Source organism: Numida meleagris, chromosome 6 (genome assembly GCF_002078875.1).
Source record: "Numida meleagris isolate 19003 breed g44 Domestic line chromosome 6, NumMel1.0, whole genome shotgun sequence".
NCBI lineage: Eukaryota > Metazoa > Chordata > Aves > Galliformes > Numididae > Numida > Numida meleagris.
Genome location: NC_034414.1, coordinates 45,140,229 through 45,163,662, shown reverse-complemented (window position 1 = coordinate 45,163,662; position 23,434 = coordinate 45,140,229). Strand labels below are relative to the sequence as shown.

Below are 23,434 nucleotides of genomic sequence, written 5' to 3'. Positions count from 1 at the left end.
ACATTTAAAACTTGCGGGAACTGATACACAGTTACAAACTCACACAAGCCAGAAACAAGCCCTACTTCGCACAACTGCCAGTGACGTTTTACGTCATTTAAGGTAGATATAGTTCTAGCTATCCCAAATGTTTTTTTTTCTGTTTAATATTTATACAAAAATGATTCTAAAAAACCAGAAACCCAACAGCAGCCCCAGCCACATCCTACCCCCGTGTGAAGGCTGGGTCTGAGTATGCACAACCACTCTTCCTCCCTTTACTCAGTTTAAATGGAATTTAATTGCCCTAACTCTTCACGTATTGAATAAGAACAATAGCACTTTCCTTCTGCTCTTTGTCTCTAAGTTGCACAAGTATGTGTGTAAATGTTTACACTAATGTAAATGTTAATATACATTACACTGTTTTTAATGAATCTTTTTCCATGTTGTCTTTTTCATTCTAGCAGCGGTAAAGATATTGTTGTATCTGACTTCACTGCTTTAATTAAGTGCTTCTCAGTGCATGATCAGTTCTATTTTAGGCTCTTGTAAAGTTTATTTAATTTGAGAAGTATACTAAGTAGAGTAACATAATTGCACATATTGAAGCCTGCTTCATTCCAGTATTAAAATCTTACTTTGATTTCCTGAAGGTTTAACAACATCTATTTAAAAATAAGTTCCCTGTAAATTTGCCCCAAAATGCTTTTTAACTGCATCCTAAAAATACAAGGGAAAACTGATGAAGAATAAAGTCTTAGATGCAGTGGGCTGAACAGATAACATTATTTTTGGAGGCTAACAGGGATCATGATCACAGAACCTCTGGAGGAGCATAAGAAGTTCATCCTGTCCATTCACTGCCCAACAATGGAATTAAAGTTTCCGATGCCATTCTTGGGGATGTCTGGTTAACCTGCTCTTAAAGGACTGCAGTGATGGATTCTCACCAGGGAGACTGCACAACTCATTCACACTGCACTTGTGTTAGGAAATTTTTTCTTATGTATGTGTAACCAGAACTGTCTTTGTTGTAGTTTAAGCCCCACTAATATACTTCCTAACTTTCGTGCACTTAGTATTAAAACCTCCTTGCACAGAATCTTCCAATACTGTACCTTTTTTGCACTCAAAAATTCCCTTCTCTCAGCTATTCAAACTCCTGATTTCTCCCAGTTTTGGTATAAGTTCTGTCTTCAAGATGTCTGGTCATACCAATTACTTTCTTCTGGAAGTGCAGCAACTCGAACATGAAAACTGTTCTGGATAATGCTTTCCAGAACAGAACATAGTGAAAATATTAACTGAAAGCTTCTTCATACATTTTAACGTGATTTTTTTCCCTTTTTTTTTTTTCCAGCAGCAGTTCTGGACTGCAGACAAACAGCATGCCCCTGCAGAGCCCCATTAGATACATTCTTCTGTTCTGACAGTGATCCAGTGAAAATTGTTCATAGAATAGAATTTCCATCTGCTCCCATTTCATCATGAGCACAGGACCATTTCCTGTATGCTTCTTTCCTATATGACTGAAATCTATAACTAATTTTAAATTTAGACAAGCTGGTCTTTTACTGCAGTTCCTGTCCTCTTTCTACACTTGAGCCAGTGTCATTAGTATCTTTTGTCTTAGAAATTCCTAGCCTGCCTTCATTTTTCTTTACTTTCAGTTCCTTTGAGATTGTACACTCAAAATCTCTGATTTTAATAAAACTTTTGAAGTCCCTTGGTTTTCTCTGCTTCTTCCCTCTCCTCTACAGATTAATGAACTTTGTCACAAAAGCTGTCTTCTACGTTTACACTGCAGCTAGGTTAGAGTCAAATCTAGACAGTTTCCTCCTAAGTTGCTTTTCTATTTGAAAATTTGGAGAAAATAGGAGAATTTGTGCTCATCTCCCAGCACATAAACTTGTAAGTAGGTAAATTCCCTACTGGGATCAAGTCCTATGCCCTGGACAAAAAAGTCTCATCTCAATCTTCTTGAGTGAGCATAATTCATAAAATAATTTCCTCTGCAGATTTCAGAATGCTTTTAAGTACTTACTTAAGGAAGAGAACCTGTGGCAAAGAAGCTACAGTCAGCACTGCCAACAGTGGTATGTTGTTTCTATTCTGCTGCCTTCTGGGTTCCCATCTTTACATTACTATGGTGGGATTTATTCATCTAATTTTCAACACCACTGGTATAATTATGAACTTTTGCACTTGGAATCTCATATGTGTTTTTCTGGCCAGGGAAGAGAAACAGACTGATTAGGACACATTAATTCATCTGATCTAGTTTGGATATCTCCTGTAAAGTTGGATGACTTGGAGATCATTTGGAGACTCTGACATTCTCCCCAGTGAGAAGTTATAAAACATACACAGAAGGACGCATTTGGCCTTTCCCTTAACCTTGTGGCTTACTCCTATGTTGTTTAAGCTTGTGTCCAAGACAGAATGTGCTAGGCACCACTCCTATGCATTTTTAGATGTTTGTCTTGTTTGTAAATGGCAAAAAACATGATTTCCATGATTTCATTTCAACCTTCTTTCCTACTGCACAGGTTGCTTGATGTGAAAAGTTCTACTTTGTTCCACATACATGCTGGTGGCCGTTCTTTCATCATAACCATCATTCTCCTTTTTACTTTTTTGTTTTGTGTCTTCTCTTTATACAGGTCTGTTATGCATTAAGCAGTAACTACTTCAGCAAACCAATCACTTATTTGGGCAAATAAGTCCTTCAAATGTGGAGAATGTTCTAGTTTTACTAACAGATGCGGTCCTAGGCTGGAACAATTAGAAGCTAAGTGAGTTGATAATCACTTGGTAGTCCCTGAAACAAATAGAATCTTAGAATCCTTAGAGTTGGAAGGGACCTCTGAAGGCCATCTAGTCCTACTCCCCTGCAATGAACAGGGACACCACAGTTAGACCAGATTGCCCAGCCTTGCCTTGAAAGTGCCCAGGGACAGGGCATCACATCACTGGGCAACCTGTTCCAGTGCCTCACCACCCTCACTGTAAAGATTTTTTCCTTATATCTAACCTACATCTACCCTCTTTGAGCTTGAAGCCATTTCCCCTTGTTCTATCACTACAGACCCTGCTAAGGAGACTGTCCCCTTCTTTCCCATAGCTCCCCTTTAAATACTGACAGGCCACTATCAGGTCACCTAGCAGTATTCTCTTCTCCAGGCTGAACAGCCCCAGCTCTCTCAGGCTGTCTTCATAGGAGAGGTATTCCATACCATGGATCATTTTTATGGCCCTTCTCTGAATGCACTCCAACAGGTCTGTCTCAGTTTACCAGCAGCTTCCCTGAAGCATCATTCTGAGCACCTTCCTTGGCAAAAAGAACATAGGGAGAGAGAGAGAGATAAAAGATATGGAACATACAGTGAAGAGCCTCTTGCTCCCGAGGGCCTTTCCTGAATTGTCCCCCCAAGCCCAAAGGAAGGGAATTGGTCCCATAGTTGCTCTCTAAAAGTAAGTCTTGTAGGCTCTCAGGGCTATCAGATTAGTACTAGAATTCAGGTTTTAAAGATGACCTATAACTAACACAAGCTTTTTTCCACATGCACTAGAAAAACACTTTCCTGTTTAAGTATCGGTACAAGACAGGAAAGATTCTTCCCTTTTTTTTCCCCCCCCCCACTCTACCAGTTGCCTGCATGTCAAATAAACCTCCTTGTTTTTTGCTGCTTCTAATTTCATCTTTTCTGGTTGTTTTCTGCTTCCTCTTGTTGGCACTGAACAACCCTTGTTGTTCCTCTTTCTTTTGTAGCTCCATTTTAAAGACACTTATTAAGAGAGTATTTCAGCCTTAATTAAAATCCTCTTGGCACTCTTAATGCAACTGCTACATTATTTGGAAAAAAAAAAAAGCAGCCTCTCTCTGTTCTATTTACATAATGCAGGCCAGCAGAAGTGTTTCAATATCTCCTGAAAAAAACCAACAACCTCCAAAGCAATCAGCGTAACATTTTTTTCACCTTGTTCCTTCATATTTGTAAAATATGAAAAATATAAAAAATGCTCCCTTCTAAATTTCATCTCCTTGTTGAATGTTACTTACTTCACCAGACATGCTTTTCATTTTAAATTAACCATACAGTTATTGATTCATTAATTATTGCAATAATGTTTTTATGAAGTCCTTTCTTGTACACTATTTCTGCTTATCAGAATTCAGTTTTCTGCACTGAAAGCGTGAGATCTTTGAATAACTACCAACCTTTGTCATCTTGGAAGCTAATCATTTTTAAAGTATGCCAAAAGGGAAAAGGCATCAGACATGGCACTCAAGTTTCTTGCATTCCACATTTCCAGCATACAAGTGGAACTATGATTGTCAAGTCAGAGACTGCAGGATGCAGTGGATTCAAAGGGAGAGTGGGTGTCATACTAACGCAAGTAGTCATGACCTATTCTGGTATTTGGGGTATTTCCATCCTTCAGGAAGCTCTACAATTAAGGAAGGTAGGAGAACCATTGGTTCTTGTTGGAAATAAATGTTGTATATATATATATATATATATATATATATATATATAAAGCTGAAGGAGAACCTAAGCAGCTCGGTGCAATCTTTAGAACTTCTGGTGATGAGCATGGCAAGATGACAAAAAGCACTTTATACCCAGGAAAGGACTCAGAAGTTCAGTGGCTCCAGGAACACAATCTGGTCCCTACAGGCTCTTGTTCTGTCATACCTGGGAGAAGTTCAGCACCTCAGAAGAGCCCCTGAAACAGCCCCCATCTGAACAAGGAGATACAGGAGTCTCCACCACTGAGAGCAATCTTGGTGAAACACATCTTGGAGTCAGTAAAGGAGCCATGAAACCAAAAGTTATGTGCACATCACCCTCCACCAAATGCAGGTGAACACATATGTGGGCCATGACCTCAGCAAGTATAGTCAGAACAAGAGAGGGGACAGAGCAGGGAACTGAAACCCAAAGTTCTCCTCTCAGGGCATAACTTTATACACACACTTTTATATGAAAGCTGTGTACCCCTGTTTTTAAGGGAAAAGAGGGATCCCTTTAAAAGAAAACGTGCAAGGGTTTCCATTCAGGTCAGGGTTCAGGGTCAGGTGGCATCTTCTGAAGTTCATGATTAGGCAACTAACATTCAGGGACGAGAGCCACAGGATAAAATGAAGCAAAGAGATGACATTTACTTTTAGCAATGAATGCGGGGCACAAATACAACCATGACTAAAAGCACTGACTTCTATTGCTTGTCTCTGAACAGTAGGACACACTTGCTGCACATGCAAAACTTCGCTGAAGTGCTGGCTTGTCAAGAAGAAAACTCCAGAATCCAGAATAAGAAAAAGAAAAATCCAGAACATGAAGGCATCTATGAAAAAGAAAACGCTAACTCCTCTGAGCTTACCTCCTTGTCCCACCTGCTATTACTTGATCTCAGTTACAGCTCACTGGCTAAAGCAGGCCACTGTTTTGAATTATTAGGACTGCTTGCAGCATAAACAGTATTGAAAGAATAAAAATGTTATCTAGAAGAACAATGTACCTTGAGTTGCACAAGTTCAAGTAGTTCATATATGCAGATTGGGTTTGGTTGGTAACAGCACGTCCCTTGGTCTCTATGTCACCAGGCCCTTGGCCACCGGCAGAGCACACAGAGCAGCTGCCACCCTTCAGCTCACCGTACAGATGGCATTGAGGGGGTAACCTGAAGGCTGCAGGCAGTAGCTCTCTGGTTTGCATGACCCTGGTGTTTTGCTAGGCATTATTCCTTCCCCTTCTTTTTTATTTATGGCTGTAACCTCCCTCAGTAGTAGGTGTTTCCCACAAGCAAATCTCACCTCTTGGGCCACAGGTAATGCATCAGGGGACAAATCTTAACTCACCCTGCGCCAAGACCATACGCCTCCAGAACAACATGCTGCAGCTTCTTGCTGAGAGGAAGGATTCTAATTTTATCTTTTTTTCCAGAAAATGCAACTCAGTTCGTGAAAATGATATAACTTCCTCCTTTGCCTCACTCTTCACAAGCAGGTCACTCAGTTAACACAAGAAGCAATGGGCATGAATTGAATACCCTCTTTTGCTGTGAGGGTGGTCAAACACCACACACGGACCACATCATACATCACTTAGATGAGTTACTTTCTTTAGGCTACGCCTTTACTACAAGATGTATTTTACGTTTTTTAGAGTTAAATAAACAGCTTTTAATCAAGACCACGATACTGACTGAGATAGGGATAGGGTTCTTTTTTAAAAAGAAAATCCTTTTGATTGTTATTTGCAGAAAGAAAGATGTACCATGAGGTAAGGAGACATTAATGATAAGTTCTTCATTTGATGTAGCTAAAGTCAGTAACTGTTTTTTTCCAGTGTTTCAAAAAGCAGAGGAGGACCTATGTGCTGCTAATACCCCATGATGCCAGCCCTCTCTATCACCCAGGGGTAGCACCCAGCATCCACCTATTTCAAGCGGAATTGAGGATGTCAAGGTGTCTACCATGAACAACAAGCAGCTGTCCAACCTTCAAGGACCTCCCTACCTCCTGGAGACACTACTGTCCCGAGTTACCACAGAGGTCCTGAGATAACTGAGTGCCTGCTGATGGATGTGATCTTACAGTCCAAAACTGCCAAGCACCTGGAGCCTACCAACTGCTGTACCCTTCAATATAAAAGTGGCATTCACTCAAGTGCAAACTGAGACTCGGATTTTGTTTTACTTAGTAGTCAACGGAAGATTTTCTTAGCAATTTTCTATGCAACATGAAACAATTTCATCAGAGAACACTGAGAGTCTCTGCTGAAAATTATTGCCCAGGTTGGTGGTTGGGGCATTCTGCTGAGACACAGAGATGTTGCTTCAAGTCCTTGCTAAGAAAGAAACCGCTTTGATTTCTCATAGACATTACTACCCCTGATTTCTAAGCAAAAGGGGCAGTACATTATCACAGAACCATAGGATGGCTTGGGCTAGAAGGGACCTTAAAGATCATCCAGTTCCAGTTTCCCTGCCATGGGCAGGGCTGCGACCCACTAGATGAGGATGCCCAGGGCCCCATTCAACTTGGTCTTACTATGTGGAAAGTGGAACACATCTAACTTGGAAAACAAAGTGGGTTTATGGAAGAGTCTGCAATATACATGGCCCTGTGTGGAGCCAGGCGTTGGACTCAATGATCCTTGTAGGTCCATTCCAATTCAGGATATTCTATGATTCATTTGCTCTACACACATAGGCTCCTCCCAACAGGTAGCTGCCTTCATTGACAGAGAGGCTTTGTCCCTATCTTTTTCAGGATCTGGCTAGTACAGGTCATCTCCCAGTTGGGCAGGTGCTGGTGGCTGCCTTCTTAAACTTCTAATCTTTCCAGTATATGTGTAACCTGAGTGCTTAATGCAGGATCAGACTAAGCAAAAGACACATCAAAATGAGGAGTTACAGGTTGAGTAAAGCCTTTTACAGAACTTTAAATTACTAAATTGAAACAAACTAATTACTTTTTGTTAGCACAGCTCTGTTTAGTTTCGCATTTTCTTGACAAATGAATACAGGCCAGTTATATTTAGTTTCAAACTCCCAACTAAATGCACTGATATCATAAGCTGACATCTTGGTGAGAAATATTTAAGTGAAACTTAATTAAAAGACCGTATCATCCTCTTAGCTATTACAAACCTCTTTTCTTTCCTCTCAGAGCAAAAACCCCACGATGATAAATCTTTCCAGTTAAAGTACAAGTAAGCAGTTGATACTATAGGTAATGCCTCAGTAATGCTCTGCCAGTATACCAAAGTGGCTGGATTTTCCTTCCTTACTGCAGAAGAAATACATTTACAGTACAGTAGCAAAATAATTTTCACCAGGTGAATGAGAAAAAAATAATGTAGAATTTAAAGAAGAAATAAAAGATGTTTGCTTTTACTACAGTTTACCTGCTAAATCAAAATCTCTGATACCTGTAAGTAGTACAAACACAGGAAGATAAAAGGAATGTACTACAAAAACATTGATTCTCGAAAAAGTGTTTTTAGCTGAAAACATCAAATGTTACTTAGCTGTAGAAATGTCTGTAGCCACCAGAAGAACAGACTGAAAAACACAAGAAAGAATCCTTCCAGTTCCCTCAGCCTAGCAAGGTCCCCAGATGGACTCATGCACTGATTTTAAGGCACTGTAATGGGGCATGAAAGAAGATGTGGCTGTTGAGAAGGGGCCAAGAAGAGAGCCGCCAAACTGTTGATCAGAGATGTGTAAAACGCAGCCTAGCATTAGGACCAGCCACAGTAGAGCTAAGAAAGAATGATGAATCTGATAAAACTGGGAAAACACCACCACTGATGAGACTGAGAGCAAAGCCAGGCCAAAAGAAGGCACAGGATATAAACCTTCAGAGTACTGACTATATGCGAGCTGAAGGAAAATGGTTCTCCATGGTATCAGCTGTAGAAACACAGTGCTAAATTGTGGGCAATGGGAATCAGCAAATCAGAGGAATTACTAGGAAGTGTGAGTGGCTAAGTGGTGCTTGTCCTTAAAGTAATTACAGCTAATGAGACCACAGAGACTCTGCTCCCCTTAACAATCTCTGTATACAAGAAAAAATAAATATTAACACTCAGAACTACTAACACCAAGTATTACAGGTGAGGATTAACTGCATCACTGCAAAGTAGTTTTACAATACTGTGGTTCTCTGGATTTGGAAAAGACAGAAGGGACACACTGCTACAGCCTTGGTGCACACAAAAAAAGCCATCCCCTGTGTTTGAAGAGAACAAGACAAAAACGTGGGAAATCACTAAGTTTCAGTAAGGAAGGGATTGGGAAAAACCGTTTTTCTAGTGTGGGTGGCGATGCACTTAGCTTGATTCCTTGTGGGATCTCCAACATTGCAAGTTCTAAAACACGAGCTTGTTCAAACATCTGTGGGAAAATAACTGCATAGTGGATGCCTCCCCCAGGAACGGAGGTGGACCAGGGGACATGTGGTCCCAGCTCTGCTCCCTATCATTCTATTGCAATAGCAAAGGTTAGGATCACCACCGTACTTCAGTCATACGCAAAACAAACCTTATGGGAGATATCTCAATGGCAAATAAACACAGTTCTCAAGTATTGGCTTAACAACGCTGTAAGTCATTTTAAAGCAGCAGCTCAGCAGAACATTAAAGCCCACTTCTGAGGTCATACAGATTGAAGGCGTAAGGACTCAAAGCACCCACACCTGATGCCCTGATGTAACACAAAGCCAGCCAGACAACACCATTCACCACCAAATTAACTCCAGACCTAAGAAACCTGGTGCTGGGGAAGGCTGAGCAGAACCACGGGGCAGCACCCAGTGGTAACACCCAGCTGGGCCAACGCTCGCCCACCCTACGCAGGGTGAGGCGTCCCACCTGCCGCCAGGGAGCACGCGGTAACGGAGACCGCTGGAAGAACTGCTGCTGGTGATGAAAGAACCATTTCTCAGACTGGAGGGAAACCAGTTTGAATTGCAAACACCATTAGCAAGAGGCAACGGCCGCACTTATCGCAGCGGTAACTGCACAGATCGCGGTCTGCACGCAGCCTCTCTGCCAAAAGCCCCCGCCGCAGTCAGGGCGCGGTGCCGGCCCCTTCCAGCGCCGCGCTTCCCTCTTCTACATCTTCGCGCTCCCCCCGCAGCCCTCGGCGTTGCCCTGCCACCCCCGGGGCTCCGCGGCCCGACCCCACTCGGTTCGCTCGCAGAGGAGCGCGCGCGGCACACGCACCTATCGGCTGACGCGGGCCCGGGGCTGCGCTCCGAGGAGAGCCGCTACCGCCCGCCCCGTCCGAGCCGGACACCCACGCGGCGGGGAGAGGCCACGCACCGGCCCCGCCGCGTTCTTGCACTCACCGATGGTGGAAACGACGGTGCCCACGAAGTAGAAGGCGCCGGTGAAGTCCCAGCGGGGACGGATGTCGTCGACGCGGATGCCCGCCACGCTCGCCTCCTCGTACTCGCGGAGGAAGTCTCGGAGCTCGGCGCGGCTGAGGTTGTGGCGGCGGGTGAAGTTCTGCAGCCGCTCCTCCCAGCGCTGCTTGGCCCGCCGCTCGCCGGGCAGCTCGATGGCCGAGAAGACGGCGGCTCCGCACAGCATGTACAGCGCGATCAGCACCGCCAGGAGCAGGAACCGCGCGTTGTCCGCGTTCAGCCGCCCCGCGCCCGAGCAGCAGCCGCCGCCGCACGCCATCCTCCGCCCCGCGGCACCGCGCCGCTACGTCGGGGCCCTCCCGCTGCCGGGCATCGCGGCGCCGCCCGCACCTCGCAGCCCCTCAGCGCCGTATGGGCCGCGGCGAGTTTCATATCCCCTTCGTTCCCCCGCCCCGAGCGCGTCGGAGAGGGGCGCAGGGACACCGCCAAGCGCCTCCTGCCCGCCTGCCGGGAGGGGCAGCGGCACCGTGCTCGCCCCTCCGCCCACGTCCCGGCGCTCCACGAGGCGGCCCTGAGGGAAGCTCCCTGCAGCCGACGGCCACCCGCGCCGGGCCGGCACCTGTCGCTGTCCCGCGGCCTCCGGCCCGCAGGAGGGCGGCCTCCCCTTCCCGCCGCCGCCGGGCTGAGGGCGCGGGCGGCTCAGTGGGGAGCACACAGGTGCGAGTGCTCCAGCGGGCGCCGGGCCGTGCCGCAGCACCTCGGGGCTGTAAGAGGAACCCGAAGTTGGTATCCCCGTGCCGTCAGAGCACGCAACAGTGCTCCTCGTTGCCAAAAGAGGGCACCTCTGTCGTTACAGGTTCTTTCCTCAGTAAGGTCTCTGCGTTCTCCCGCACCCTGCCTTCCAGGGGGCTGTGTGTGGAACACAGATGCGGATCTTCAACTCAAATGCAGCTCAGAGTTATTTTCGGTGTCGGGGCACTCACGATCAAAACCTTCCGAAGAAATAACCACAGTGCTGAATCCTACCTCAAAACGATGGAGAGCTGGCATTCAGCTCTGCAGAACATATTTGTATAGAACCACATTTTCTCTCCCATGAAAGACAAGATGTATGTATTTTATTTTAGAAAGTAGATTAGTGAGATATTACTACAACATATAATTTTTTTGCTCCTCTTTTCCTTCAAATTAAGTTGCAGCACAAGCGCAATAGGAACTCAGATATTATTAGTGGTTACACAACTCCCTTCACAACAGGCAGTGGCACACCTAGTGTAAGCCACCACCTGTCTCAGGGTCTGGGATGTGTTTGCATCTTGGGCCTGAGTCCTGATTATTGAGAGAGGAGCCAGACTGCACAGCACACCAACAGCTGAGGATGAGGGAGATCCGTGCTTCCTCTTCTTTTTTCCTACTTATTGTTGCTCATAGGTGACACGTAACACATTATGTTGCAGGACTTTTTTCTCCTCTTCATTAGCCTTCAGAACACACTGGCATATGGCAGTTAAAATTAGTAGTGATGCTAGAAGACATTAAACAGCTGAAAAAGAGGAAGACAAAACACCAAACTAACCCAACTGTGCCAAGTGCAAAAGGTAAGCACATGCTTCCATAGGAAATGCCAGTGTACCTTTAAAGTTACTGAGAGTTTTTGTTAGAGGAAAAAGAGTTTATTGCCCTACTCTGGCAGTTAGAAGGCAGATGGGCCAACAACAGTGCTCTCCTAGCAGGCGCAGCAGAATGGACTGAGCATCCCCAGCTTCTGCCCATCATTTTCTGAGGTAGCTTGGGTAAGCACAGTGGGAACAGAAGCCTTTACCTGCTCGTATCCACGGCATCAACTGATCAAAGGAATGGGAAGAACAATCACATTATCCAAAGAATTATCCAAGCACTTACAGCTTTTCCTATTATTCATCTACCATTTTGTAAGTGATTTTGTTAGTGCTGTGTTGGTCTTATGAGTATGGGGAGCATTACATTCATACAGGTAGAGAACATCTGGCATGATTTTGAAATACAGTGAAGTGTACTACTGTCATTGGGCATTGCAAGTTTTGTCAAATCTAATAAAAATTTGTTAAATCTTCACCAAATTTAAGCATTGCAAAGGTTGTGCAGTGATTTAATCTCTTGAGAGAGCAGCTTTTTTAAGGACTTTCTTCCTGCTAAGGGTTAGAGCAAATACGGGGCTTCAGAGCTGGAATCCTGAAGTGGAAAATGAAAAGATGGGTGACAGATACCACAGGTATGGCACCTTTTATTGTTTTAAGCTCCTTTTCTTCTTTTACTTTCCTTTTTTTAAATTAAGGTACTTATTTTAAATAATAATTTCTTGTATTAAAAAAAGTCACTCTTCCCATTGCTGGAAAAATTTGTGTAGAACGTGAACAGTGTAAAGATGCGGTTGGTCATGCAGTTGCTCACCTTTAGCATTTAAGCACAGTTGTATAAAAAACGCAGTGTGTTCAGTGGCATATCTTTTAGTTTCAGATAAAAAATAAAAAAAAAACATAAACATCTTGATATTTAGATTAGCCTCAAACCTAAATTAACATGCTGAGAGACTGAAGTCATTAACTTAAGTATACCCATTTGTGGTATCACTATCAGGAAATGTGCTACATTTGCCTTACACCTCAGCACCACCAGCACAGTTTCATTGTGTTTACATGTGCAGGCTTGTAGAGACAAAAACAATTGGTGGTAGTAAGGTTTAGTACAATTGTAAATAGTAGGAAAAACAAACAAACAAAAAAACACAATGAATTTACTTGGTCGGTTGATATTGTTAAATGATAAGATTCAGACAGACATTTGGTTTCTGCATCTCACTGATAGTGTCAGTATTTTTTAATTAAGCATCGCATTCTGAAGTTATAAGCTTAAATAAAATGCACTGCTTGTCTTTGGAGAAGCTGTGAAAGAGCTGCAATTTATTCCCATGCATTTTTTATATGTAATGAAACATCTTGCTGGGGAAGCAAAGCAACTAGTGCTCCCTCCGTTACTTCTGAAGCTGAGAAAAACTTATTTCAAGACTTCATAACCTTGACACTAACAACAAAAAAATCTGGAACTAAAAAAAGCCTTCATAAATATCGCTGGCATATAGAGTAGGCTAAACATTTCAATATGCTTGTTGCATTGCCAAGAGTTTGAAAGAGATTGCATCTCTGGGGGAGTCCCACTGAATGTGATGTCACATCTTGCCTTTACCTATCTATTTGTATCTCTCATAAAGCAGATGCTTAGCAGTAAATATGACAACCTGGTTGTATAAAAAGATTTGCAGAAATGAGAAATGTGACTACATCATCCATCTTTTTAAAATCAGTTACAAAAATGGAAGGATAATCATATTCTAGACTTAGAGAATACAATCTTTCATTTGTACTTAGAGCTATAGGAGATATTTTCATTTGAACATTACATCTTACTATAGAGTATGTGAGACAGAGTCAGGACTTAATAGACCTTACAAGGGATTCCTCCAGAGCCCTTCTCAAGAACAGCTAGCCCTTTTTTGGAAGCCACTTCACAGTTACTTACTTACCCACTTCCTAATAATAGCCTTAGTAGAAAGGGAAGAAGGCAGAATTCAGTAAACATAATAAAAAGACAGTATATAAAACATAATTATTTCTGCAAAAAGAGCAAAATACGGTCACGCAAGTTGTCATGAGAAGGATGTGTGCTTCCATAGAGGATTTTTCAGAAGGTACAGACTCTTAAGTTATATCATGGAATACTGTAGCATTGTAATAGCTTACATACACGTGTTATATAAGTTATAAAAGAAAGCACCAAACAAATCACCTCAACTTTACTCTTTCCAACTCCAAAAGAACAGAAGGAAAGTCACAAGGAGAGAGCACAATGCATGAAGCTAGTGCCAAAACTTTGTGCATTTCAGTACAGCCTGAACTTCACAAAGCAGGATGCTGTTTTAAGAACTGTTTGTAAAATAAAGGGGCCAGAGTTATTACAGAAGTATTTGAAAGAAAAAGGCAATTTAAAAGAAATTGAGTTAAGACTAGTCAACATATAATTCCCAGAGATCATGTAAAAAAACATTAAAGAGGTTCCCAGATTGGTCTTGGAACCACGTACAGTAGTGATTTGCATGTTAAGGAAGAAACCTAGACATACAAAACAATGTCTGTATAGTCAGAATGGAGTCAGAGCATTAGTAGAATCAATTTTGATAAATGAAGAAGCAGAAGAGTTAATGTATTGCAGGAGGGAAAAAAAAGCCAAGGGGATAAAATCTGTAAATTAAAATGGGAAATTATTTCTCTGATTTTACTCATCTCCTTTCAACACCTTCAGTACTTCCACTGTTTTCTGCTTTTGCCCTTCAGTTACAATCATTCAGAATAAAAGGAATTCTAATGTAAGAGAAGTAATGGTGTGACTAATGTCAACTTTTGGCTAACATTCTGACAGTTTGAGTCATGGTGATTAATTCTACAACTGTAAAATCTCATTGATTTCTTTGATGCAAATAGAAATATCTGTGGGATTAGGTAGTATCTAGTGTTACAAAGAATGTGAAAATCCATTTGAGGTTTTCAAATATGTTTGAAGTGAATAACTATACACTGCACTAGTGACTTCAATATTCAGTTCTTGGCATAGCATCTGTATTTACTCCTTTTCATTTACTTGGGATTTTACATGCAGCTATTTATATTTGATTACATTCTTTATATTTGTTTGTATTCACCTCAGAGGAAGATAGGCTGAAATATTAAAACCATAGAAATTCAACAGCAGAAAGCAGAAGGAATTAACATATCATCAAATGCTGAAAAAGCACACTGACATGTTTAGAAAACCCACCAAATGAGACAGCTCTATCATCGTCACACGGCTGTGATGTTTCCTAACAGGAAACAAAACAACTGGAACTTTTCATTTTTTTTTTCTTTTTACAGTACTGGAATTAATCTCAAGAGCAGTGAACGACTCTAGCTAGATCACTGGATCACTGTCTTAAGCCAAAATTCGGTCACTGTTTTACTGTGCAACTCCACTTAGAAACTGCACAGTGTTGCACTGCCCAGACAGACTTAATCTTTTCAAAATCACAAGCAAGGAAGTTTTCTGTCTTGTCCCAGGAGGGAGTAAACTGGTGCTACCACATTACGTTAGTAAACACAATGACAGTACCATATTGAAGTACAATTATGAAACCAAATTTCCAATCATCCTTCTTGATCTCCCCTTCTGCAGGATGCACGGCTGCTCTGCAGTTTGCTTCCTTTCCATGCTATGACCTCTGTGGCGGATAGCTTATAAAATCATTACGGGACCTCTTGGGGGTTAAGAGTCAGTTGAGATTTTAGAAAGCAACAAATTGTATTAGCCATTAAAACAGTTTGATCAGACACTAAACAATTTCATGCATTTAGCTGCAGAAAAATGCATTCTTTTCTTCTTTACAAGCTGATTATCAGCACTGCAGAAATGTATGCATGTTATTCACACCAGCATATATTGATACACATTAACAATGAATTCTTACACTGTTGTAAAGCACTGAATTTTGAAGGGATACTGGAACAGATCTATGGTCAGCTTAGCAGGAGATAGAAAAATTAATTAGCAATTTATTGAGTAACAAAGACATTGTGTTGAGTAATCATTACTTCTAGAAAGTGCTTTATATTTTTTATTATTTTTAAATACAAGCTACCTTTTAACAATAAAGGAGAAGTGCATGGATTTCAGCTATAAATATCACTTTAATGGAAGTTTCCAGAACAGAAGACTACAGTTGAGAAGTACCCAGTCAAATTTAGTTACATACATCAGACACTGTTTTGGTTTGGGCTAATTTGTCTGTTTTCTCCTTTCCTTCATTCATAGCACCACTTCCCAAATATTAGGGCCCCAGTTTTCCTCAGACAACTCTGAAATCCAGTCTTCTAGATAAAGATGATTATTTGCAATTCAGCTACTTACCAGATTCAAGTGAAATTGCAGTGAAAACAGCAAAATTGTGGTAAAAAATACATGAAACAAACAATTAGCGTGATAGGAAAAGTGGAATTTTAAAGCACTCTGCCAAAGAAGAATTTTAAGAGAACTTCAGTGTTCTCAAGTCTGTTCTGACTGATCAGTATTTTCTGGCTAAAGGTGTTTTCTGAAGTTTTCTGACCACTTCTAACATGTCATCCAGCCCAGATGTGTTTGGGTTGCATAGGACTGGTTGCAAAAGCACATGACCACCTTGTCACTTCAGTTTCTTCAAAACAAGTTTTACCAATTGTTCTGGGAGAGTGAAAGTTAAAATCAAACTACATGCGTATCTGCGTCAACCAAGCTCAAACTCTACTTGGAACATTAATTAACGTTAAACCAAACACTGTTGAACAAACCAACAGGCTTTATTCTTTCCTCCAAGTCCGCCACCCAGCAGTGTCTCAGATAGCATGCTTTAACTGTGTCCTCCCTCTCCTGCCCCCCAGCTTCCTCCTTCAGCCTGGTTGCTACGCCCAAGGCCTTGCTTATACAATGAGGTGCAACGGACCTTGCCCTTGGCTCAGGGGTGCTAACAATTAAGAAAACGACCCGTCTCTGGTTGCTTTGGGTAACAGCCATGCGAGAAAAAGATTTCATGAGTTTTCTAACAGAACCGATCACTTTTTTCCCACTGAAGGACTTCAGAATGATCTTCTGACAGTGGGTTAGATTAATATGAGCCCTGGAAAGCTGAAGTTAAATCATGCTAAGTTCCTGGAGACCAAAAATTCCAGCTGGAATTTAACCAGGAATGCTTCAGAGCCTGTCAAACAATTATATGCCCCAAATAAACACAGAGGTAGCATTACTAAATTGCAACATTATTCATGATGAATAAATGTCTTTTAATTGTCAGGCTACCCTCTAGGAGCCTTAATGTTTTCTTTGTATGACTTTTCTTTTCTACTCAGATCTCTGATTCTCACAGAATTAACAGTGATAACAAATAACTTTATAGCATTTCTTTACTGATTGGCGACAGCATTGAAAAACAGAAAGAACTTCTCTTGTTAGCCATATGCCTTTGTAAAAACACACCTTAATTTATGATAACTCTTGCATGAAACAAAGACAGACTTTAGGCAAACAATGGAGAGTAGCGCACTCCCAGTGTAGCCCATACCACCTTGGAGAATGGTACTACAGAATGAAAGAGACAACACTGGAACTGCTACCTAGTCAGATCACTTAAAATCAAGAGAGAATAATGAATGAAATAGTGCACAATAAAGTAAGATTTTGGGGCTGCAGGACCAGTTGTTTATACATCCCATAACATATTTAAGACTACTTTTCAGCACCCAAACTCATCCAGTTTAGTGTTTTTGACCGTACTTGGGTTTGCAAGTAGAGAAAAACAAACAAACAAAAAAACGAGATTAGGAAATAACTGATGTGACATGCTGCAAGGAGCCAAACCAGCAAATAACAGAGCTTGCACTAGAAATGATAACTACCAAAGCAAGTGTACACTCCTGGAAGATAGAAAAAAAGACAGAACAAAGGATATATAAACAAGGTTGACTTTATTTTTATTTAAATTTAACAAATTTTATTAAAGGTGCTGGGGCCAACTGGTAGACTCCCAAAACAAGAAAATTCAAATCCATTACTGCTAAAAATACAGAGAGAATCTCTGAGAACAGTCTATACTTTTTTAGTCTTGAAAAGTATACTGGAAACAGAAGTAATGAGGAAACGTACAAAAAATTACTTAAAAAATGAAATGCAGTGTTACAAGTTCGTTTATTGTTACAGATTATCTAAGAGTTTCTCCATTATCAACATTTATCTTTCAACTAGAACTTAGACTTTGTAGCAGACTTCATAGCTTTAAGATAGAAATAAGCAGTCTTGCATCAGTCTTGCAGGCTCAGGGTCAGTAAGTGAAACATCACAGAACACTGGAAACATTCATGATGGAACCCACATATTTCCATGCGTATCAGGGGCACTAGTGTAAGGAATATTCCAAATCCATGGTTGATCTGTAAACCAAAACAAGAAACATGCCTGTGACAAATTCACTTATTAAATGTAAAATTTTGACCTGCCTTCTTCCCTTCCCTTTGAAAGACAGGAGAGGTAAAAGTTCCCAGGCAAATTTTCAACTCACTGTTTTTTTTTGTTTGTTTTTAATTTTAGTTCTTTTTAAAAAAGGAGGTAAGAATAAGCCTGCATGTACTCTAAAATGTTCAAGTTTACACCTCACTTCTTTAAGCATTACATCTACAGATGAGCAACAGGTTTGCAGCAGACTGTTCCCCCTCTTCACTTCTCACAATACAAAGCTATTCCAAATCTTGGGAAGGAAAAATTCAGGAAGGAGAAGAGGCAAAGCAACAGGAGCCAATCGCTGGCTCTGCAGAATGCTCTAGGTTCTTCCCCCTATGTACGTATCATAGAAGAACTGCTGATCTCTGAGGTCAAGCTATTATTCTACTTCTCTCAGGCTGCTCCTACTAAAATAGAATCTCCTCTTTCCTTTGTCTTTGTTCCTCTAATAATCTTACATAATCCTAGCCTGCTTTTTCTTAGAAAGCTGGTATTTTATGTATGAAACAAATCATAATATAGTTATTTTTAACATCAGGTAAGATTTAAAATTTTTTATTACTTAATAGGAGCAATAGCAGCAAGAGAAAGACAACGACCATGTACAAACGCCGTATGACTTCCTTACTGACTTATATATACCACAAGCTTTTGAAAGTTAGATCTGCTAATATTCTGGAACAAAACAAAAAAGATTAACTATTCCTATTTATAGCCTTACTATGTATTTTTTCAAGTGTGCTAAACACTTTCATACCTTTGAAATCTAGTCTTTTACTTCTGATACCTTAATTGTCTCAACTACACCTTACTGGAATTATTTTCTAACCCAGTGTAACTTTTCCTTGGATCCTTTGTAAAGCAGCAGAACTCTGGCACTACAGCTAGTTCACAATAAAACAAGTGGTGGCATTTCTACCCCACTGCTACTCCAAGATTACCTGAAATCTTGGACAATGCACTGTTTCAGTTATATTTGTGCAGACTATTGAAGATTCTCTCACAACTGAATAGACTATCACATTTCAAAGACAGGCCCTGGAGAAAAATATTTTTTTCCAAGTACATCTGATTAATCATTTAACCCCCCCCCTTACCCTCCCCCCCCCACATACACATTTTGAGTCAATGCTATAGAATATGAAATCACGAGCTGGCAATGGTACAACAAGATAGTTTTACTTTTGCAAGTTTTAATGTACAGGACTTTACAAATACAGTATATTGTGTAGGTCAATGGCACGTATGCAAGCCATCTTAAAACTTCATGTTCTCCGGCATATGACAGATGGCAGTACAGTATGTACAGCCAAACCCAAAAAGTCTGTGAATTAAAGGAACATACAACTGAATAATAAAGTATAAAATACAATTAAAGCATCTTCGTTATTCTCTTCTGAGAGTTTAAAATGCAAGTGTCTTTTGCGCTGCAAATGGAGATCTGGATGAGTTATTCCTTGTTGATTTCTCAACACAGAATGGATACTTACAGCCTCTTTTACAACATTTCACAAGCCCCCCAGTTGGAAAAAAAATGTAGTTTGGAAGAAATACGTAGTCACATATAGAGAAAGGCTACTCTACTGTCATGGTTTTCAATTTTTTTTTAACACATTTAGTAACAGCAGACTTAATCCCTCTTGCAAAAAGTGCCAATTTACTTCAGCATCTCTTTTCTGTTCCTCTTTTTGTTGTTGTTGAGGGGAGCAGAATATGATATTAAAAACAATTTATCTTGTTCTTTCCGTTCCTCTCAAGGAAAAAAGTCATACCTAAAAGGTCTCAGGATGTGGAAGAAGGCAGAGGAGGCATAGATATTGGATATATTTCCAATATTTCCAAACAACAGAATTCTGAATGCCAGGACTATGAGCACTCAATGAGGAAAATAAACAAAACAAGCAACTCTCACTCCAACAAGTCTTACAAAGTTGCAGAAACCAGAGATGAAGTTTTGAATATATGCCTGAATGGATGAACTCTATGGTCTGAGTTGACTTCCTGAGGCTCTCAAGTAAATTTGGATATTAAATCTTAGTTATTACACAAAGACAATCTTTGGACAATTCACTCAATGATTCCCATACTAACCAATCATTACATGGGAAACAAGATGCAATGATGGTGAGCAGTAGCTTTTGCCAGGAGTTTGTTATATTAATGGAGCAGACAATATACATTAATTCAAACATTGATGAACAAAAGACAGTGGCCATGGTCAGACTGTAGGTTTATCTGTCAACTATACTATGTATTCTGCAGATTGAAAGGTCTTTTCCTTTAATATCAGTAATGTTCTCATCACAACCACTATGAATTCGTACTTGCATGAAAGGGAAGATAAGAAACTGGACACAGCAGGTAGTCAAGTTGCATCAAAACATCCATAGTAGTAAGTAGCACTAAGATTTCAGTTTTATTAAACTCACACACTTATTACAGAAATCTAGCAAAACAGCAATACAGTGAAATGCTTCAAATGTTTCACCTGGTGAGGTCACCCGACACAAAAAAAAGCAAGTAGAAAGCAGAACCACTAAAGCAGCAATCTAATCACACTGAAATGTATCTGGAAAGTGCAATTCACTAGGAAAAGAAGCTGATAAGGTAGTAAAAATATACAGCAGCTTACTATAGTATGAAGTAAACCAGATTCCCTATTCATTGGGTTAGTTGACTGTACAACCATTATTTTCTGTTAACTTTTGTATCCAAAAATTGCTTTTTCAAGCAGTGTCCACATTCCTCCCACCAAGCACCATTCTATGTAGTTAAATCAAGTTGCTATGTACCATGAAAATATTTCTGATATGATTTCTCCCAGAGAAGATGTCTTACAAACTCCTCACTTCAATCCAAAAGAACTATACTGCGACCAACTATGTTAAGTAGTTATGTTTTATTCCATGTTCCTTTTATTATGATCAAATGAAAGACTGACACAAGCAGGTGGAATTTAACTTTATAATATAAAGTGCACCTCTGTGCAATCTTGAAATACAACTGAAAAAAAAAAAAACAGGAAAATGTTGTGTGCACCACTGAGGTAATATACTGTAATTACCCCATCAGCAACATCTTAAGCCACATCAGCACATACTTTAGTAACCTATGATTACATTTCAGTGGAGGATAAGCTATTTCTTTGGGAGAAGAGGGCAGGGCAAAACCAAGAAGCTATCTTTCTCATGATGATCTCAATGTATACAGTTCAAATCGCTAAAAGAAGAGGAGTAAGAATGTTTTCAAGATCGTTTCTCTAAGAAACCATGTTTTTGTGCTTTGCCTAAGTTTCAGTTTTAGAATGAAGCCTGCTGTCTTACTAATAAGGCAAGCCAAATCTATGTATTTTTTTCCTTCTTGCTACACAAGATGAGGGGAAAAGGAGAGGCACCAGATCATTGTGTTATTGAACATAAAAGATTTTAAAAGATTGTGGATTAAGTCTACAAATTATGGATGAAACTAGACAGATCATTTGCATCATTTACAGATGAGTTTATCATTGTATGTTCTAAGAAATATTTTATTGTTTTTCAAGATTTGAGATGCATTTACTGCAGCATAAGAATTCTCACACTGGAAGCCTAGTCCTATCAGATGAACACCAGCTAATACAACAAAGTCATTGTGACAGAATGACAAAGAAGAATCACTGCAAATCAATTACTTCCACACACTAAGGGACTGCTTTTCTTTCCCTGTTATGTTATTATACAATGCAATTCTGCATCACTAAGTATGTCTGATTCAAGATTGTAATTTCTACAAACAGGAAAAAAGTGCATTCTGGTATTCTTATCTTCTACTTTGAGCTTTACATAGCAAATAAATGGCCCCGTCCCTGACCATCTGCTTACCATTCTTCCCGTTTCTTTTCTTTCCTGCTCCTAACAGGAGTTTTCTGATTATATGAAAGCTATGTATAATTTGCTTTCCCATGCTTAGACAATCTTGAGTTCATGGAAAAACCCCTAGAGCCTTTTCTCTGTCAATTATAGGGATCAGTCAATATGGCTTCTTTAGGGAAAGGATAATTACTTGCATTTCTGCTTCTCAAGGCTTCATTAAAATAAATCTCCACTACTCTCTAGAGACTAAGGGAGTTGATAAGTGTATTGTTATGGACTGATTATTTTATGAGTCCATTCCTAATATGGAAATTCTTTAAACACTTTTTTCACCAAGAGGCTGAGGAACTGAAACAGAATATTCAGGAAAAATGTGGGAAGCTATAGGCTGCTGACTCTGCTTCTACAGTCAAAGCCTAGACAACTTGAATTCTATCTATTCATTTCACGGGAGAAAGCTGAAACTCAGAAGCTGAATTACAGACAAGCAAATTCACTACAGAATTTTTTCATGCAAGAACTGAAAAAATTATTCAGCAAAAAGCCTCTATGTTCATATGAAATACACATGAAGATCACTAACACAGTAGATTAAATGCAGGGAATTAAAAAAATATACATTTTTATCAAAGGAAGATCGCACATTACATGCATTTGAGAATACGCATATGGACACTTTTTTTTTTAATCTTTGTTTTAAAATTTCCTAAAGTTTTAGGACAATACTAGTTACCAATCAGGTACTGCTGCATATGTATTCCCAAGCACAACAAATTGCAATTAGCACTACCAAAAAATTCATCCAAAAGCACAGACATTCACTGCACTTAACGGAATATCAGCTGATATGCAACCACTCACGTTATTAGGAAGAGTTGAAACCCAGGTCAGTAATATTTATAATACATAAAATATTCTTTCCCTTTAGTTAGCAAGTAACTCAGGCACAGTTCATCACCCATCCCTGAAAAAACATCGATATTTAAAAGTGTTCTATACTAGATATAACAACAGTGAATAGATTGTATTATAATTTCTTCATTAAGCCAGTAGTTTCTACACTGGGAAAGACAGAATAACATTTAAGAATTCTTTCAAGTGTAAAAGAATGCAGGAAGCTCTTAAAGCAGATACAATATCTTTGCAAGTTACAAAAGTAACATGCATCATACTCCTGCAAGTCCTACAATGGAAGGCTCAGAGTCCTATTGAATCCAGGTGAAAAGATGCAAAACCTCCCACGTTAATGGAAGTATGGTTGTCACTACCAGCATGAGAAAAGTCAAGATTAATTCAAAACCTAGATAATAATACAGAAAAATCAGAACCAAAAGATTAAGTTCTTTTTTTTTAAAGCAGAATGTAGGAGTGCTACATCTCAAATACAAAGTCAAGCCACCATAACGTTAAAATAGAGCTTTGGAACATAATTCCATTAAAACAACTTTGAAGTACTCAGATTAACTTACTCCCTGTATAATACACCTACTTGTCTTCCAAAGTCACACCTTACCTTTACTTCCATACTGTTCTGGAGGCAGGTCAAAAGGTACAGGAAAAGATGTTGCTGAATCTTTAGCTTCTGAAAGCATTTTCCCTTTCACATGAAAGTAACCTTTGTCCAATCCCT

The 23,434-nt window shown here is 40.2% G+C and overlaps 2 protein-coding genes across 8 annotated transcripts in view; both read right to left on the bottom strand.

The window, feature by feature from the left end:
* Positions 1-10,214, bottom strand: part of KCNK13 (potassium two pore domain channel subfamily K member 13) — a 55,647-nt gene extending 45,433 nt beyond the window's left edge. Inside the window, exon 1 of the mRNA XM_021402353.1 lies at positions 9,848-10,214. Coding sequence (XP_021258028.1) covers positions 9,848-10,184 — 337 coding nt within the window. The 5' untranslated portion in view covers positions 10,185-10,214. The remainder of the gene's footprint in view (positions 1-9,847) is intronic.
* TDP1 (tyrosyl-DNA phosphodiesterase 1) overlaps positions 17,408-23,434 on the bottom strand; it is a 38,575-nt gene continuing 32,548 nt past the window's right edge. For 5 of the 7 annotated variants that reach the window (XM_021402342.1, XM_021402348.1, XM_021402345.1 and 2 more), the window contains 2 exons: positions 23,318-23,432; positions 17,408-17,886 (listed from right to left, as the gene is read on the bottom strand). In XM_021402342.1, coding sequence (XP_021258017.1) covers positions 17,813-17,886; positions 23,318-23,432 — 189 coding nt within the window. In that variant the 3' untranslated portion in view covers positions 17,408-17,812. The remainder of the gene's footprint in view (positions 17,887-23,317; positions 23,433-23,434) is intronic. The other 2 variants (XM_021402347.1, XM_021402349.1) reach the window with 1 other exon arrangement.